At 36.5% G+C, this 21,206-nt stretch overlaps 2 protein-coding genes across 2 annotated transcripts in view; one reads left to right on the top strand and one right to left on the bottom strand.

Annotated features, from left to right (window-relative positions):
• Positions 1-21,206, top strand: part of LOC111047583 — a 78,955-nt gene that overhangs the window by 32,260 nt on the left and 25,489 nt on the right. The window lies entirely within an intron of this gene.
• Positions 1,151-3,001, bottom strand: LOC120352809 (LIM domain-containing protein A-like). The gene is made up of 2 exons (XM_039435079.1): positions 2,522-3,001; positions 1,151-1,906 (listed from the first exon to the last, which is right to left on the bottom strand). Exons 1-2 carry the CDS (start codon positions 2,999-3,001, stop codon positions 1,151-1,153), a joined length of 1,236 nt encoding a protein of 411 aa, XP_039291013.1.

Genomic DNA, 21,206 nt, shown 5'->3' on the forward strand with positions numbered 1-21,206 from the left:
TCAATGATGTCCACCAGCCATAGCTTGTTAGCAGATCTGCATCCCTATCAAGATTGAGGTTTATGTCTTGGTACAGTCGTTTCAGCATGAAGGTGAGATTCAGACATCTGCAATACCATACATCTCCTAGTCTTACTGGCTCTCTACTGAGGTGACAAGGGGGTACATGTAGAATTCTCAAGGATAAATGACCTATAGTGTTAGACATTGTTATAGCATTTTGATATGCTCGAGCATATGATTGACGAGGTAGATTCATGGCTTCAACCAGTCTGATGAGTCCTTCCACTATTTGTCTAAGATCCTCAAGGTAGACACATTCTCTATACTCCTCCATTCTGTAATCAGCAATCACAATTGTAATTATAGTAGTAATAGTTGATAGTCATAATCTTCAGGGGAGATTCTTTCCTCCAAATAGTCCATATAGTCTATAAAATAATGATCATTCATAGTTATATAGCGGTTTAATACCTCCTCCACCTCAAAGTTATCTTCTAAACCTAAGTAGTCCAGCAAGAAGGGGTCCCTTGTTAATATTGAGTATGACATGTAATGTAAAATTTCTTGCAGGTCAGAACACCGGCAGGGTGCATCATCCAGGCAATTAAATGTTTGGAGGAGATGTATACTCATACAATAGGGTAGATGATGACTTGGGTAAATAGTTTTTCTATGCGCGAATCTATATTCTGCCAGGACATCAGCTGCAGCCAAGTATTCCTCTTCATTGTAGCCAATCTTCTCCATCATTATTATCAGATCTCTCATGTTGAAACGTTTGTTGACTGTTGACATCAAATCTCGAGTTTGTGTGGGAAAGGTATTATTAGTTGGGATTCGATATAGATCACATTTTATGCAGTTTGGTAGCTGATCAATGTCTGCACCATAGTAAAGAGCTTCAACAGTTGCACACTGCGCCAATTTGTAGAGGCTGGGAGGGCCTGGCATTCTGTAAAAATTGAATTCAAATGTTATTTTATTATACATAATATATATATATATAAATAATACTGACTAGAATAGATAACCATCACTGTTGTTGATAGTGTGTCAAACCATCATACAGTTGGTTAGGGAGTAACATATTGGGAGCAATGGTTGGGGAATAGTTTGCAAATGGCACACCACCACCATACTTATCCCTTTAAGAGATCTCTTCTGGTGGTGGACAAGGAGTTTCCACACTTGTCCCAGCTGCTTCATCCAACCGATCCTCTTCATCCATTCCATAGTCTAAAATCTCCTCGGCAGGTGAAGGACTGCCTGCTTGCTGTTGTCTGTCTCTGAAGGCAACTCCCCAGTCAGGGTTGTAAGGAGGAGGTGGATCATTCTCAGGTTCAACTGCATTGTAAACCTGAGGATCAACTATCTCCTCCTCATTCTCCCACAGCTCAATCCGGGGTAGAGACTCCAATTCTTGTGAAGGGGAAGCTGGTGTTGGAGTCTGGTTTTGACCAGAATTCAGCAATCCCCAATTCCTAAGGTTCTCCTCTGAGTTTGCTAGCTCCCAGTTCTCGAGAGGCGTGGGAGGCGTGGGAACTCTAGGGATCACCCAGTTCCTTGTGGAAGTTTGTATTATTGGATCCTGTGGTGAGGCTGATTGGTGTGATGAGGGGCTACTACCAAATTGAAGCCGTCTTGGCCTCGGCTGGTGGGATGATTGGTGGCGGCTGGATGACTGGTGGTAGTAGTGGGGTGACTGGTGGCAGTTGGATGACTGGTGGTGGTGGTGGGGTGACTGGCTGTGGTTGGATGATTGGTGGTGGCGGTTGGATGATTGGCGGTGGTTGGATGGCTGGCGGGGGTGGTGGGGTGACTGGTGGCGGTGGTTGGATGGCTGGCGGCGGTGGTGGGGTGACTGGTGGTGGTGGTTAGATGACTGGCGGCGGTGGTGGGGTGACTGGTGGCGGTGGTGGGGTGACTGGTGGCGGCAGTTGGATGACTGGTGGTGGTGGTTGGATGACTGGCGGCGGTGGTGGGGTGACTGGTGGTGGTGGTGGGGTGATTGGTGGCGGTGGTGGGGTGAATGGTGGTGGTGGTGGGGTGACTGGTGGTGGCGGCGAGATGAGGAGCTGGCTGACAAATGAGCCGACCCCTGGATTATTTGTGTGAGGCGGCTCATAATGGCTGAAGCAGGACCCATCATCACTGTGATGACCCCATTGGACTGTGATGACTCCATTAGATATTGCTCTCAGCCATCTTCAACAAAGCAATGATTGGTTAGGTTCTGAAATGGTATGATAGGTTAAGGAATGGTTAGGATAGGTTAGGTTGGGTTTGGTTAGGTTCGGTTGGAAAAGGTTAGGTGGGATTAGGTTTGGTTTGGTTAGGCTAGGTATAGTAGGAATGGGAACTAATAAGGAGTTTGCTTGATATTGAGCCAGCCATCGATCCGTCTATGGCAGAACCTGCATTTTCTTGCTCCTAGCATGCATATTCTACATGCTAGGTGCATGTATGGCAGGAGAAGGCAGAAGTTATCCACTTCCCTGCACACAGTGCATACACTCACGAGATGATGACGATGATCTGGCTCTTCATCACTGTCATCATCGTCATCAACTTGTAAGCTTATGTTCTGCATGCCGAGTCTCCGGATGTGGACATTGCTCCTGAGAAATGACATCATCCTCCTCTCTTCATAGCTACCTAACTGATCTTGATTGGCAGGGGCTGAGGATTGGGCTGGAGTTGAGGATTGAGGTCTACTTCTTTTGGATATTGGAGATGAAGGCGGTGAATCAGTATCAATATCTAGGATCGAGGGTTGGATGTGTGGGTGTGTCGGGGATGGAGGTTCATAGATGTTTATATTAAATGTTCTAGGGGATGATGGTCGGGAGCTGTATGGTGGAGGTGGGGAATGTGAATGGGGTCTAGGATCTACTTCGTGATAGGGGGGTAGGTGGGATGGGTGCTCCTGATCATTAGAACCATTGCCGCTCATGTCTGAAACGACATACACACCTTCATCACTATCAATGTCAAACATACTGTGGGTACAGCCTAATTCTATGGCAAAGACTTGTTATACGTTTTTTTAAGTTAGTATGAATTACAACCACCAACTCAAAGAACCTAATTCACAATTAAACTCTCCACTTGTATGTATTGGAACCTAATTCATAATTACACTAGTCATTTTTGAATTCAAGTCATTTTAGAATTTAATTGACAGTCTCAAACCACCTACTTCAAAATTCAACTCTTTTAAATTTAATTGTCAAATCAGGAATATAATATAAATATATATATAGCTATAAAATGCACTGGTACTTACTCTTGATGATGATAAAGATGAAAGTAATCTAAAACAAATACACGAAAATCACACACACACACGTACTGGCGGCACGACTGCACAAGACACAATGTCCGACTCCTTGCAGAACAACTCCTTTTATAGCCCCAGTTCAAGATCCCAGTGATTTTTTCCCATTTATTCCCAATTTTATGTGTTTTTAATTTTTTTTTTTTAAGGTTAGGTTTGATTGATTTGGGTGACCTTGAGGTTAGGTTTGGTTGATCTGGATGACCTTGAGGTTAGGTTTGGTCACCTTGGGTGACCTTGAGGTGAAGGCGGTTTCTGGGGTTAGGTTTGATTGATTTGGGTGACCTTGAGGTTAGGTTTGGTTGACCTGGATGACCTTGAGGTTAGGTTTGGTCACCTTGGGTGACCTGAGGTTAGGTTTGGTCACCTTGGGTGACCTTGAGGTGAAGGCGGGTTCTGGGGCACTTGTGCCCCAGAACCCGCCTTTTGTTACTACTATCCTCCAAATCTCATGAATTTATCTCTTACCGAATTTGAAATGTTCTGTCCCAGAAATTGAAACTTTAGGCGCTCATATCTCAAAAAGTAATGATCGGGGAAAAATGTTTTCCTGAGAAAACTTTTCCATTTAAATATTTTGATGATATACAAATCGAAAAACTTTGAAAAATATCACCAGTAGAAAGTTTATTTTTAGCCTTTGCACAGCCTTAATGAAGAAAACGTGTAAAGGGGCATACTGACCTAACTAACGAACAGTTTGATTGGACAATGACTTGAATGTGACGTTTTCAAACTGCTTGCTTCCTATTGGTTGTGAGCTATGAAGGTAAAATGGCATTGCAGCTGTGAAGTCAACGCATTGACCAATCAGACAGCTTCTTAGTTTCAAAGCCTATTATAGTTCAGCCTTGGTATTGCCTTTTTCATGTAAGGCACTAAAAATTCTCCAATTCAGAGTCTCTCTGCTCCAATTTTCGTGCATCACCAATACATTTCTTGCAATCTCAAAAAAACTTACTGAAATACAAAATACAACTTTTTTCTGAGGAAGTGTTCAATGAGCAATGAAATAATAAAAGAATAGCTTTGAATTGAAAAACGTTTAAAACTGTCTATTTCGAAAGTCATGATTTCAAAAATAATGCAGCATGATTAAACATAAGTTAGTAGCATAGAACGTTCAAGATTTTCATAATAACTTTCTAATGCTCACAACGCAATCGAACTAATTATTGTATACTTTTCAGAGCAGACTTATTTCCATCACCAGAATCCCACGCCATATACAATGATTATTTCAATTATAAAAGTTCTGAAATTAATTAACATTGTGTCCATTAATATATATTCGAGGATGAATTAAAAAAAACTAGTTATTAGCATATTTTTAGTGTTGCCTGCTGCCTACTGTAAATTGCAAATTTTCTTGACAAATCTAGTTATTAGCACATTGTCATAGAGCAGCCAGCTACCTACTGCAAATTTTCTTGACAAATTGACAAGTGGAACTTCCCACACAAGCTACTCCACCCTGTCACTTGTCTTCTCTACTCGTCAAGTGCATGGTGTCATTTCTTTAGGACTTAATAACTCATTAGAGCTGAGAACTGAAGTCGACCTTGGCCTTTGCTCCAGTTCCAAGACCCGGGAATCGACCCACATCTGTGAGAAACATGCAAAGCGCTGTTTATTGAGCAACAAAAATTATTACGGAACATTTTTACATTTTCGCCTGGTTTAGCCTGAGTCTCGTGATGTGTTCCACTATAGAATACAGTTCATGTTCCGTATCGTATCGTATTTAACGACCTAAAACAAAACGTCTAGAAAGAAATTATTGTTATTACGTGACTTAATGAATGGTAGTTGCTCAAGGAATAAATTTCCATATTATTATAATATAGTTTGGGTTTCAAACATAATTTTTTCCTGTATGAATTTAAGTTGAATCATAGAATTCTCTGGTTGAGTACGTTTAAAATCAGATTAGGTTGAATTGGATCTATGTACTATTGTATCATGAAAGTCAAACCGAATCTTGAGACTAATTAATTATTATTGCTGATACTCAATATTTCAATACTTGGACCGAGTTTAACCAAAGAGGATACAAGTGTTTTATTTTCGAGTAGGATTCTGTTTACCTATTGTATAACAAAGATCAATTAAGGATAACTCACCTATTGATTGGATAAATATACCAGTATTACTTGAGAATTTTTTGAAGTTGTACATTTCCTCTTAATTGAAAAGTATCTGTGTTGTTGTGATGGTGATATTGTTATAGATATCCATATTATATTGAATGGAAACAACTTTTTATTGTCAAAAGCACTGGAGAAAGGTGGTACGATTTTAGAAGAGTGGCCCGGAATTTTTTTTTTTTGCGGGGTGGCCCGGTTTGGGAACGTTACGCCACTGTCTCTAATAATGGTATAGTTTTTGACTATCAATTCGATTGGAGTGTAATTTTTTGTTTCAAATAATGAATTGAAACAGGATATTGATTGATTTGGATACGGTGAGTGGATAATGCTATGAAAAAGATACAGAGTTAAAATACTATGAAGAAGATGTTTCACGCTACAGAATTAATAGACTGTAGAATATCAAGGAACTTTTTATTTTTTGGCAAGCATCCGAAAAATCTGGCAAAGTCTGACGTGTGTGTTCAACTAAATTTCCAGCCTTGTCAACATAGTTCGTTTATAGGAAACGACAGGCTAAAAAGGGACCTCATTTTTTTCATCTAGAAAAAAATGCTGAAAGAATTTTTCTCAAACTAATATAATTTTTTTTTATTTAGAAAAAACTCTGAACGAATTCTTCTCAAACTAATATAATTTTGGCAATCGTCATTACTATCAGAAACTGTCGACTTCATTCAGTCGGCTCTGTTTGCCAAGAAAAATTATTTTCTGATTTATAGCTTTCTTTGCTACTGAAGCTTCTTCCTTCATTTCCTCAAAATAAGCACAGATGTTATTTTATTCTAATTAATGAGATTGGCTGAGAATATTGGACCAGCTTCAAATCCAATGAATGAAATTCCAATGAAACTGAAAGAGACTTTCACAACGTCACACATGAAGATGCTAATTTTTGAACGGTCACACAATTTAGCAACAAACCTCTACAATGTGTATCTTTTCTATTTATGACTTTCTTTCATATTTATTCGGTACTAATGTACTTAAAGTCTTTCTTTCACCATATTCCATAGATTTATTATTAGCAATCATGTTATTTTGTTGTTTGTGTCATGTCATTTTGACTATATATAAGCGTATGGTGTCGCAGTGGTTAGGGCAACAAAAGTCAAGTATAAAAAAATAGAACCTAGCAATTTGGATTTGTCATAATATAAAATATTAATTATTAAACATGAAACTAACAACTAACAATCAGTTTTTTTTTGGATTAACATCAAATGCCGTTCAGCTCCCTTAGCCATAGCACAGCCTCCTCATTCGCCAGGTGCAATCTAGGCAACCCTCCAGGAAAATGATACAATGGACATGATGAGACAATGTGGTCCATGGTTTGAGTCTCTCCACACTCGCAATTGGGGGACTCTGCAAGTCCCCAAATATGCATGCTGTTATAGCATGTTCCCTGGCCAGTTGTGAACCTGTTTAGGCGAACCCACTGCTGTCGGGTCAACTCAAAGCCAGGGACTCTGTTGCCTGGATCAGACACAAGCTCTTCATTTTTCACCTCCTGAAACTCCCACATACCAGACCACTTCTGTGCTTTGGAGTTTGCAAATCCTGCTTTATAAGGGTAAAGCCAGATTGGCTTTCTGGATTTCAGGCGCAATGCAGCAGGAGAATCTGGATGTATAAATTACAGTCATTTTGACTGACAAAGACGAATTTATCCATGAACTTTGTTAGAGATCGTTGGAATATTCTATTCATTATATTTCAAAGTTTGAAATAATACATTTGACTGAGAAAATTACTATCACGTTACTTTTTATGGACTTTGATAAGTCTACAAGTACCTTGATTACAATTACACAGTACTGAAATCACATAGATGTAACAACTACTATGGTTGATTGGTAGTGAGTAGTGAGTGATAATCATTATTCAAATCAGTCTCATAACAGATGAAATTTCAAAAATTTATAGTGTGCTTCTCCAAGTGAAGAGGTGATAATTTGAACATTTGAGAATAAATTACACTGTTAATCAACTATATATTGAGGAAACCACTGTTGATACTATTACTATCGGTTCTATTATCAAGATCAATATTCAATGGAAGAACGAAAAAAGTAAGTATACCCAGCAGTAATTTCCACACCTACATAATTTATCATCAATGTTTGTGTCATGAGAATGATGACAGTTATTGTAATCATTCAAGATGATAATTATTAACACTATCATTCAGGAATGTGAACACCACAATTCAGCAACAATTATAACTTAAATGTCATCCTTAATCACTTTAGATGCTCTTCAGATGACACGTGAATATGATAGTTGTTTATGACGAATATGATGCATTGAATTGAATATAAATATTCAAAACATCCACACACTGATTGAATCTGTAGTAATAAATTGATAGATGTTTCCAAAAAGGAATTTTCATTTCATAGTGTTCAAGTATTTCTATGAAAAGCTATCTTCTCTTGACGATGGTTCTTCATATATGAGATACAAATATGGGACATTCCTCAGTCAAAATCTAATTTTAAGGATATAGTTGAAAAGAGGAAGAAAATTTTCAATGGAATTCATATAATTTGTTCATTTTTTTTACTTTTTATGACCGCTCAAAATAAAAAAAAGTAAATTTTTCGAGTTCAAAGCCAAATTTCATGAATCTCAAAAATCAATGTTCTCATGAATTTTCAAAAACGTCAAAGAAAGGAACAAATTATATGAATCTTATTGAATAAATGAATGAATGAATTTTATTTGCAAAAAAAATACAAAAAAGCTTTACAAAAAATAAATATAGTATATGCTACTGCACTTAAACCAAGATAAGTTACATAAATTTATTTAATTAGTTATAATAACGAAATGATATCCTTTATATTATAAATAATAGTTATAAAATGAAGATTTAATTTATGTTCACATGCATAAGTACAGTAGGTGAGGCAAAAACACCGGCAAAAGGAAGATTCCTTGTGCGCCAGTGTGAGTCGTAAATCAGCTTAATCTGGGATGTAATATATAAACTTGAATTTAGCGTATGAAGTGTTCGAAAATATAATTTATAATATGAAGTTGATTATTGTATAATAAAAGATAGGATATTATTGGATTTTTCTTCCAATTCCTAACCATATTCTAAGGAGTGGCCGTAGTCGAGTGAATCAGATGCTGGCTTCATGATTCAGAGGCCCGGGTTCAAATCCCGGCCCGGGCAAGATATTTATCTCGGGCCACTCCCGTGTTTCGGATGGACACGTTAAGCCGTCGGTCCCGGCTGCCTAAAAAGCAGTCGTTAGGTCATGTCAGAGGCCCTGAAATTGATCAGTTGCGACCTGAAAACTCTGACACCAGACCTGAGCCAGCCAGGTCACTCGATATTATTATTATTACCATATTCTTAAAATTAGATTTTGACTAATAGTTATCCAGTTATGGGAGTTTTCTTTAAAATATAAAAAAAACTATATATCTCGTAAACTAATGTCGATAAAAGAAAATTTTACTGATCATTTCTTGTTGCAATTTCCATGTAGAATCTATGGTATTCGACTGTAACACCTTTCGTGGGACACTGTATAAATGATAATTGTTGCTAAAAGTGCTGTACAGAACAATCAATAAGAGAGGCGTCAACTGTTGTCCTGAGAATCAGTCCAAGGTGGCCGACAACCCAGAACCACCCGGATTGTGTGCGGAGAAGACATTCTGTGTCAGCTGGTGATGGATGATACATCAGTGCACTCACGCACTCTCATTCACACGCACACTCACTCACAAAGCACCAGAAAGGCTTCTAAGAGAAAGCCTATCTTTAGCCGAGGGACACTCTATCAATCCAATCACCGCTGGAGACATAGTTGTAAAATGTCCCCTCGAGAAATGTCCAGCGGTTTACGAGTCAATTGAATCATGTCGATGGGTAGTTGTTGGCTCCTCATCGTTTGAAGGAGATGAGAATTTAATCAAACTGCGGCTAATAGTGATAGACTTGTTTATTGCCATCTTGTAGCTCATCATAGATTGCTTTTGACAGTCGGATTGTTCTTGAGTGCAAGGCATGTAGAAATACAACGATAAATAAAAACAATATGAATTATTATTTTAATAATAAAGGGTACGTTTTCATATTGCTTTTATTAATTTGTAAAAAAGTAGCCCATTCAAGTGAAGTGTTTTTATGAAATAAAATTATGTATAGTTTTTTAAAGGATCACTGGTACCCTCAATTTCTATGAAGAAAACTAGCCCTGCAGAGATTAATAAGCAATGATTTGGGTTTGGTCTTGAGGCATGTATCAAGGGAATACAATAAATTGTTGAATGAAAAAGACTAAGAAATTGTCAAAAAACCACTGATTTATTGATAAATAGAAAGACCGGTTTCGGTTATTACACCATTGTCAATCTCTGATAAACTGAGAGATTGACAATGGTGTAATAACCGAAACCGGTCTTTCTATTTATCAATAAATCAGTGGTTTTTTGACAATTTCTTAGTCTTTTTCATTCAATATGAATAATTACCACAATATCAACTTCTCAACTACACAAAAAAGACAATAAATTGTGTTGTTTTTTTAAATCTGTGGTACTCTCTATTTTAATAAAAGAGACTATGAAGTGGCCCGGCCACTTTGTGGCCCTGCAGAATTCAATACGCAATGATTTACATTTAGTCTTGAGGCATGTAGGAAATACAATATATTGTGTAGATTTTTAAGAATCTCTATATTCCTACGCAGAAAACTATCAATTAGCCATGTTGTAATAAATAAAAAATATGATGTAGTTTAAGTGATGTGTTGCGGTATACTAGATCAAGGGAATGATTCCCACTGTAACCTTGATTTTACCATCACCTATACTATTCTGTCTTCTTCACTATTATTCATCATCTACTATTGATTTACTCATCACTATTACTGATTTTATCACTTATTTTTATAGCTCAGTTGCACAAAAACCTGTTAAATTTCAATCGTTATTGAATGCCACGAGAACCAATCAGAGAAGCCTTCTTTCCAAAAAAATCTTCTCTGATTGGTTATTGTACCATTTAATCATGATTAAAATTCAACAAGCTTTTGTGCAACTGGGCTTCTTCTATACTATTCATAAAACGAAGTATTCAAATGAACATGTAGCCTACGGGATAGGAAATACATAATATATTAATAATATTTGAGTTTGACTCATCAGACCTGAACTACTGATTTAATTAACATGAAATTTTCCAAATGATTCTGAAGTTACCAAGGATGGTTATAAGCCTATTTTAATTTAAATTAATCAATTGATTACAGTTTAATAATTAAAGCAATTCAATTTTTGATTCACTACTACCTTACTACTGCGGTAGATAATACTGTATTTCCTATCCTAGTGGATAGAGTGCTCGTTTAGCAGCCTAGAAATCCCCGGGTTTAAGCCTACATATCACCAAATGTTATTAACCAGGTCGCTCCCGTGTTAACGGATGGACACGTTATAAAGTCGGTCCCGGCTGAAGTATGGAAGTCGTGAGGCCCATTGATGGCTCAAATTGTACATATCCATGTGAGGTTGAACCATCTCGCAAGAGACTCCCCACCAACAAAAATTGTTATATCTACATCAGTCTCCAACTTATTGAAGGGTTCCCATACATACAGTATAATTGATAAAATCACTCTGTATAACTGGAAAAACTTCTCTAAACTAGCGTTTCAGTGCTCATCAGCAAACAAACAGCAACTCAATATAGAACTCCACCAAATTACCACTTCTGTTCTATTCGTGAGTAACTAATAAATAATAACTAACAGTTAATAATATGTAGGAACAATCAGAGTCTGTTCAATCAAGTTGACGCGCAACACAGATTCTGATCATAAAATAAACAATCTCTGATTTTCTCTGATTCTGATTTAATCACCGCCAACTAGGCCACAAGTTCGGTCGTGCGAAGTGGCGCGTTTCAATATTTTCAGGCGTGCTCTAAAAATTTATAGATCGGCACATTCTTTCCCAGACGCCGCCACGAATGCTTTCTGTACTCCGACTCCCGGCTCGTTCGTGCACTGCTACTGGAAAGGAAAACGGTCTCTATTCTATTTTCTCCGTCATTTATCTTCAGTCCTCCGTCACTCTTTCCCCCTCCTTCCTTTCTCTTCCTCAATTTCTCTTCCTCTTTCTCAATTACTTCTCTTGCTCTTTCTCACACTATCTACTGACTCTCCCTCTCAAGCTCTCTTCACACACTCACTCTCTCTCTGTTCCTCTTTCTCTCTCAACGCGCGCGATAAAAGTTTCTTTAGAGAGGTCCACGTTATAATGGCAGTATTTTATCAACATTGGTGTTGTGCTATCCTAGTCTATTATTCGACAAAGCAGATCGCGCTATCCTTTTCAAGCTTTCAGGAGTGCGCGGGAGTCCAGGCAATGAATGCTCAAAAGAGGGTATATGCGGTTTTTTGCATTAATTAATTATATTTCTACACTGTCGAAAACATAATTGTCATCGTTGTGGACCTAGAAAAGGATAGTACCACCTGCTTTGTCGAATGATAGACAAGGATAGCAAAACCGAAGTTGATCAGATACTGTCATTATAACGTGGACCTTACTATAGATATGTTTTTAGCAATGTGGAAATATAATTAATTGAACAAGTTATAATCTTAATCATTAAATGTGTTATTAATCAATCTATAATAATGATAAACAAAGAATCTGTTTATACAGCAATGTAGGGGATAGGAAATTCACGAATGACACAGCATCACGTTTGAACTACAGGACTGATTAACTTGAAATTTTGCTTATAGATTCCAAATTCACCGAGGATGGTTATAGGCCTATTTTTAATTCTTCAAAATTTCATAACGACAGGTTTTTAATTGAACCCTTGCGGAGCACGGGAAGAGAGATTACTTAAATTGTATATCCATGTGAGGTTGAACCTTCCCGCAAGGGACTCCCCACCAACAAAAATTGTTATATCTACATCAGTCTCAAACTGATATATATCCATGACTAGCAACTTTGAAATTTTGCATAACGATTCCAAATTCACCGAGGATGGTTATAGTCCTATTTTCAATTCTCAAGATTTCATTACGTCAGGTTTTCAATTAAATCCTTGCTAAGGACGGGTTACCTACTAGTTGGAGAATATAATTATATCGAATAATATTAATTGATCATTTTCAACAAGAATGAATGAACATCAGATATAAATGAATATTACATCAGATATACCTGTATCAGCTATCATTATTATAGAAGGCAGTGTGAAGGCAAAGAGCCGGCAACCCTGTTCCCCTATCTTTCTTCATTGCCATTATAATATGGACCTCACTATCGTTCCGCGATTCGTCACGGCGAGGAAAACAACAAACGTTTCCGTGGGGCGAACGGAGGTTTTCGGCTTTCACCGTGTTTCATTTTCCAACATCACCTGACGGCAAAACAACCTGTTGCTGCACCGCCGACAATCGATTGTTCTGTTGTTTAGTTTCGGGTCTATTGACTGAACCCATTTCAATTCGGTTCGTTGGAAAACAATAATTGCGTCAAGGTTGGTGTCATGCAATTGTCGTTAAGTCTCTCACTCTCTCTCTCTCCCACACTCTCTCCTCTCTCTACCTCTCTCTCTCTCTATCTCTCACACACTCTCTCTCTCTCTTTCTCTCCCTCTTTTTTTCTGTCTCTCTTTCTCTCTAGTATTGAATTGGCTGGGATCTGGTGGCGCAGATTAGGCTTGGGTCGGGTTCAGCTTTATATTCATTGTCTATTTACATTGTATCAATCTACATGAATTCAACTCATTTCTACCTTTTATGCAACTACAAATACAAAAATATTTCATCTTATATTGTTTTATGATAATTATTATACTTTGTAAAATCTTTGTGTTTAGTTAGGGTTGTTTTGGCATGTGTGAGTGAATGGCAACTTGATTAGATCTTCATTTCTTCATTTCTGATAGGTTTTACTATAAGATTTATCTAGTGGAATTTGAAATATTGTTTCCAATTGTATAAATAAATATAGTTTAAAACTCTCTTTTATTATATGTTATTGTAGTTTGATTAAAAGTGTTATTTACTTATATTAATCTTATGTAATCTTATTACATAATATGTAATCTATTTTTTCTCTCTTCTTTTGTAAAGGGTTGTGTGGCAGAGAGGACCAGGAGTCCTAAATCCGCCCTAATAGAGGCATATAATCAATCAATCAATCAATCTCTCTCACTCTCTCTCTAAACCGAATCTGAAGCACTCTTTCAACGAGATCAATTTGAAAGAGTTCAATATTGAATCATGAATGATGTGACGAAGAAAGTGGTAAATTTTACAGATAATTGTTGAGTACAAGCAAAGAATTCCTCTAGAAGCTCAATTTTCAAACCGACAGGAAAAAGAGATGGAGAAAAGCCGAGTAAGAGATGAGTACCGGAACAGATAATTGAAGAAAAAATAATCCTTGAAGGAATGAAGATCGTTAAGAAAGAATGAGACGAAAAAATGATGAAAATAGAACGATAAACGAGGTGTTTATGGTGTTAGGTAGATCATAATATGCAATAACAGCTGACAATGATAACTACTCTGTTGTTAGTCTAAGACAAGAAGCAGAAGAAGAAGAAGAAAAAAAGGTGAAGAAGAATAAGCAGAAGAAGAAGAAGAAGAAGAAGAAGAAGAAGAAGAAGAATAGTTATTTATGATTTGTATTTGAATGTATAAATGAATTTAAGTGTGATATCGTAAACATCGAGAATAGATAGATAGAATATCTAAGTAATGTAACATGAATGAATTATATTTTCCTATTAAAATAGAGGATAAGCCAGAGATGAAGTCCAGTGCCAAATATTTAACAAATTTATCTCTACTGTATTATTATACTAGTAGTAAATCATGAAATATGAATGAATAGTAAAATTGTGTTCAAGATAAGCCAGAAATGAAGTCTAGTGCCAAATGTTAGACCAATTCAACTCCACTATACATTCAAGCAGTGAATGAAGTCAAAATAGATGTTGGAGTGGCACTCAAACAAATCCACAACACTAATACGCATTCAGAAAAATTTCAACGTCCATTTACCGCCATTGAGGCTGTCTAGGGTCTCACAACAGCTGCGTCCTCTCATTTGCAAACCGTTGCCAAAAATTAAAAAGTTTTCGCTTTCAGTCTCAAAATGATACCAGTTAATACTATGAACGTCTTCACTGAATTCGATGCAGGTAGAGACAGGTGAATGAATACTTGATTGACATGCTTTTTGTGGGTATTTACAGGACAACGCAGGTGTAGACCGATTTAGAGAACTATTCACATTTTCTATTATATCATCTTCGAGAACATAAAGAGTTTATTTCATCAACGATAGAATCTATTCCTAGTGTCATCAGATAAGTGATTAATATCGGGGCACCGAGCTCCGCTCGTTATTTCTATCTATTGATAGACAGAACCATAGCCTACTATAGATAGAGTAAGCCATGACAGAACACAATTCTCTCAAATGATCGTGTTTATATTTTACAGCTGGCTATACGTCAGCTTATGAATTTCGGGGATGCGATATTTTGATTTTCCTCACAGAATCACTCGCTCACTTTTTACTATCCACAGACGACAAAAGTCTCAGCTGTTTCAGCCATGGATGAATTATTATCCTTTTAATGTCGTTCAGCGAGTTTTCCCAAGGATAAGACCTAGTGCAATCGAATTTTTATATCATAAACCTTCTATGTTCCAAATTTCATGAAAATCGTTAGAGCCGTTTTCGAGATCCGTTGAACATAAATAACCAGATAACCAGATATAAAAATATAAACAGATATGTAGAAATTGCTCCCTTAATATAATAGTATTATAACAATAAATATTTCCCTGATACAATATTGTTGCGGATTTTAACTCTACAAAACTAGTTCTTGTGGGTTTCTAAGCTATAGAATGAGCTGACAACACTTGGATTTAAAATTTCACTTTATTGTACTCTTAGCTGAATAAATGAAACAATTGACTCACTAGAATAACAGATAATAAACTCTAATTCAGGAAATAATTCTATCAACTAATAAGTCCTTAGATGGCCGATATAAAGGTTAATCACTTATAACACAGTCTCTAATATTTATCTGGTATGGTGAATTCCATAACAATATCAATAAATACACATGAAATAGAAATGAAGAAAGTGGCCAATCTTATTTAAAACATGTTGAGAAATCATCATGGTTTGAGAAGAAAGGAAGGAGTTTCCCCAGAGTCAAGCACTACAGATTCCAGACTGGTATTTGGTCTTTGCTAGCATAATAATTATGTAATGATCATTAATCAACTCTCTGTGTTGATGTGAGGTTGATATTCATTTATGGAATGAAAACGTTTTGATATTTTCAAAACCACAAATCTATCAGAACAATTTGAGATAGGCTACTAGTTTCGGATTGTGATACCTGATACTGCTTTACTCGAAAATTTGAGTTTCGATAGTTGAGTGAAACTCAAATCCAGTGAGATTGAATCAGCTACAATTAATTATTATTTGCTCATGCAAATGCGATCACATTGTTGAATATTGCCTGCTAGAGACACATCAGATTGAATTTCAATTGAATATTTGTCGTGGTTTGAACTAATGTTTGGATTTAGCATCAGACTCTCTGACGTGCCAATAGATGAGATGAAATGAATATATTGCAAAAGAAAACAATTCACAGTTAGTATAATTGAATCATTATAAATAACAAGAATTTAAGGAATCAAGAGATACAAAATCATAAATGTACAAAATACTGTAGAAACAAAATAGGAATAATAGAAACTATCAAATTAATTTTCCTTTTGCATTGTCAACATACAACATAAGGGAAACCTCGTATGTTAGCAGGATGAATTATTATATGAAAGATAAAAAAATACTCCTCTTACAACCTCTATGAGCCCTGGTTACGAAAATGCAGAGAACAAAAAATATACCTGAATAATAATAATTGACCGAGCGAAGTGAGGTCTAAGATTCAAGTCGACGGTTTGGAATTTCTCTTAATGTTTAAATGTTTATATGTTGCGCATTTACGGTGAAACGCAGTAATAGATTTTCATAAAATTTGACAGGTATGTTCCTTTTTTAATTGCGCGTCGACGTACATACAAGGTTTTTGGAAATTTTGCATCTCAAGGACAATATAAAAGGAGAATGTAGCCTCCTTCATACGCCAATAGTAGAGTAAAAATCAGACTATAGAATTATTCATCATAAATCAGCTGACAAGTGATTACACAGATGTGTGAAGAAGCAAGTCTATTACTGTATTCGTATAAGGTCTATAGTTTCAATCGAAGATCTTAAAGAGGTATGCATCTTTAAGCTGGGGTTTACACCAAAGTGTTATATTTTATAACAAAATGTTAATAACTTAATCCTTATAGATTCCATTAGATTGAACGGAAGTTGACAAACACACATCTTCATCATGTGTATGATAAGTTATGTTCAATCTAATATAATCTATAAGGATTGAGTTATTAACATTTTGTTAATAACTCTGATCTAATCGCAGCTTCAAGGTCGCGTGCCCATTAGTATCAATATTCTCAAATTCGAAAAAACTAATTTTTTATAGGTGGTTAAAAATAAACAAATGAACTAAATGATGCTGGAGAAATTATAATATTTTAGATTGTAAAAAATTAATTTTCATCAGATAGAAAGATTATCACGGAACTGGATGAATTTTATCATCTATATAAAAGCGAAATGGCACTCACTCACTGACTGACTGACTGACTGACTGACTGACTCATTCACTCACTCACTCACTCGCATAACTAAAAATCTACCAGACCAAAAACGCTCAAATTTGGTAGGTATGTTCAGTTGGCCCTTCAGAGGCGCACTAAGAAATCTTTTGGCAATATTTTAACTCTAAGGGTTGTTTTTAAGGGTTTAAAGTTCGTCATTTAGCATGTATATTCTTCTTCTCCCAATCTCTTAATTATAATTGAAATTTCCATATCATATGTTACTATAGAACTATAATCTAGATAGAGTAACAGTTGTAACAGTTGTTAACTGGCAACTAAATTAATAATTTTGTCAAGTTGGCATTAAGTTGAGTTGACTTTGTTAGGTTGGCACCAAGTTGAAGATTCAAATGCATTTATCGCGGAGAAATTGATTGGGCACTGCTACTTCAATCCTGGGAATATTATATTACTAGCAGTCAGGCTCGCTTCGCTCGCCATATCCGTTTTTAGCCAGCCGTTTAGTCTGGACCCCCGACTGGATTGTCCTAACATATGATAAAAATGCCCAAATGAAAAATGCAGGCGAGCGAAGCGAGCCTGCTGATCTCATTCTTGGACGATCCAGCCGGGGGTCCAGGGGGCGGAGCCCCCTGGCTAGACGGATATGGCGAGCGAAGCGAGCCTGACGGCTAGTAATATATGGAATACAAATTCAAACGTGAACTGAGTTTGTTAACATTTAAAACAAGTGACATCAGGTACTTGTGGATGAGAATACTGCGTGAGGTCTACTGTTCACAGAGCTACTAGTAGTTTGATAGTGATAATGCTACCGGATTATGATAATAATGTAGGAGGTACAGGGAAAACATGTTCCCAGCTTTCTAATGGAATAATATTCAAACTATTCTAACACTAATTTTTCCACCATCTCCCTTGGCTGAATATCCTCATCAGTGGAATTCGTGGAGGTGGAGAGTTGAAAGAAACACCAATCAGACTACAGTATAGTACAATATATTCTGGTGGAGCTCGGTCACCAAATCCATACGATGATTTCATGAACAAGCTTTGTTCATGAACACTTCATTCACATTGGAGTGAAGAGTTTGCCATAAGGGGCGTACATACTTGTGTGCCACGAACACAAGAATTTCACTTTTCATCAGCTGATACTAGGCTTATCATATCATCTGTATCTTTCTGTTTCTGTAAAACTATGGATATAATAAACATAGAAACATAGCATTAGTTTATGAAAAGTGAAATGCGCTTGTTCGTGGCGTATAAGTTTCTATGCACCTACTGATGGCAGGATTTGAACATTTACGGATCAGAAATGACTGATTCACGTCTGAGGTAGTTTGAATGAAAGTTTTAAGCACTGGTGAACGCTGAAAACCAATCAGTGCAAAAAAGAAACCTTATTTTGTGTAAGTAAATCACTCAATCCACCACCCCCTGAGCCATAATTTCGTCAGGCCATAAGCAGGTTATCGAATGTGTGCTTACCTGAACGATGTGTGATTCCGGGCCCATCACCTTGGTGATTATTTGTTTTGCCGGCACAAATAAAAAACATGTCCCAATCGAAAATAGAAGCAGTCGTTCATAATACATGCACGACTTCTTCCTGAAGCTAGCCATCAATGTTGTACCATTTTCGGCGACAACAGTGTTGTCAATAGAGCATGCTACGATAATATATATGCAGTGAGCACGAATGTGGAAGGCTTTCACGGGTAGTTCGACTCTATTGAGTTGTCAAACAATACGCGATGCAAATAGAAAAACCTCACAAATCGCTCATCCAAAGATGGATGTTAGGTTGACAGCCTATCTATCTGTATTATTTAATCTATTGTGGAAATATGCTATGATTTTCTACTGTTATGGAATGATAGGGGGTGTTTTTTGTGGAAGCTCCTGTATTGAAATCCTCATAGAAAGACTTCATTGGAAAACTACAATGGACTCATTTATTACACTTGAACTTCTTGTGTAATGGACGTGAATAGATGAACCAGATTCGAGCTTATCTCTACTGATTGTGAAAATATGCTGAAATTTTTCACTGATATGGAATGATAGAGGTTTTTTGTGGAAGCTCCTGCATTGAAGTCCTTATGAAAAGACTTCATTGGAAAACTACAATGGCCTCATTTTTTATACTTGAAATTCTTTCTTTGTAATTGACGTGAATGGATGAATCTGATTTGAGCTCATCTCTACTGATTGTGGAAATATGCTGCAATTTTTCACTGTTATGGAATGAAAGGGGGTTTTAGGAATCTCCTGCATTGAAGTCCTCATGAAAAGACTTCATTAGCCTCATTTTTATACTTGAACTTCTCTCTTTTATAATGTACTTGAATAGATCAACACAATTTGAACTTAACACTGTGATGAGACATCATATTATACAGTATAGTATTTTACAATATTGACATATTATGACAGTCGTCAATACATTATATTCAATGGAGAGGAATTGTAAAGAAAATCAATCAAGTAGAAATAATCATAGCGCAAAGTGTAGATAGAGAGAACTTGGCAAAAAAAGTCAATAATTCAAACAATAGATCCCAATTATAAGTCAAACAGAAAAATAGATGTGCAGATTAGTGAAAGAAATTCGATTGAGTAAAAAAGGAGCGAAAGAAGAGTGATTGCCTAAAGGTGCGTACAGACATACGCGCTGCGAACATGAGCAATTCACTTTTAATCAGCTGATGCCAAGCTTTTTATATCTGTATCTTACCGTTTCTGTAAAAATACAGATATAATCAGCTTATTAAAAGTGAATTGCTCATGTTCGCGACGCTTATCTGTACGCACCTTAATGAAATAACCAATAGTTGAATGGAAGATACAATATTTTAACTCGGGAAAGAATGAGAACAACGAACCAATCACGAACAAGAGACAACGAGGCCACGCCTCTAGACAAACCAGCTCCGCCTACCACTCTCTCCTGATTGGCCAGCAATGTATTTCTGAAATCCACCGATAGAGGGCAGGAACTACTGGTTGCCAATTCATACAATTTCAATTCTACTTATTATGTAAATTCTTGTTTGGTAGACTCGTTTGCCAAATATCTTTGAACTCACATAATTTCGATTTTGCACTAAATCACAGGTATTTAGGAATTTGGTTTGTGGGAAAGGTTCTACTATCTCCTAGACTTCCAGAATCACGACATAGGCTAAGTAATAGGCTGAGTTCGAAGCTTCTATTTGCGTTACTGGAGTCATGTTGCTGTAGAAAAGTAGAAATTATAAAAAAACATGCCTACTCTACGGGCTTCTTATACTGTAAATGGCCAAAGTATGGAGCTCTCTGTATAAACGGCCAAGGCGAGTGGAGCGAGCCTGTTGGTTCCAGAGAATATAGAACTAAATATTATATACCTAAAAAACTAATATAATTTCATATTATTTATTCTCTCTTGTTGGGTCTCAAGATAATTATCGGATCGAGGAAATGCTTTCAGCAGGAAGACGGCTTCAAAATCTCATTCATTTGTAGAGGGAGTCTGGAGCCTGGAATCCATAAAAATGCGATAAAATTCCAGTTTATGTGTCTCTGACATCGGAAGAATGAGCTACACTCACTTTATTATTCGATAGATAATCGTAAAAATCTTCATATTCAATTAATACCAAATCATATCTATAACGATATTAAAACGTTATTCGATCATGAATAATGACAATTATCTGATAAATTATTGATATTCTCATACATAATATAAGAATAATATATCATTTAAATGAATTACCTCCATAAACCTTTCTTCATCCATTTCATAAAATGACAAAAATACGTTGTGAAAGAGAAAACAGGCTTTGTCCAAATTTTCTGGTCATGTCCAAATTTCTGTTTGTGCCAAAGGTTTTTTCACTCCAAGAATAATCCGGAAGAAATAGAAAATTAATTATGAATCTTGAAGGTTTGATAATGTTTGAAGTTTTATTGGATGATAACTAA

This window comes from Nilaparvata lugens, chromosome 8 (assembly GCF_014356525.2).
Source record: "Nilaparvata lugens isolate BPH chromosome 8, ASM1435652v1, whole genome shotgun sequence".
Taxonomy (NCBI): Eukaryota; Metazoa; Arthropoda; class Insecta; order Hemiptera; family Delphacidae; genus Nilaparvata; species Nilaparvata lugens.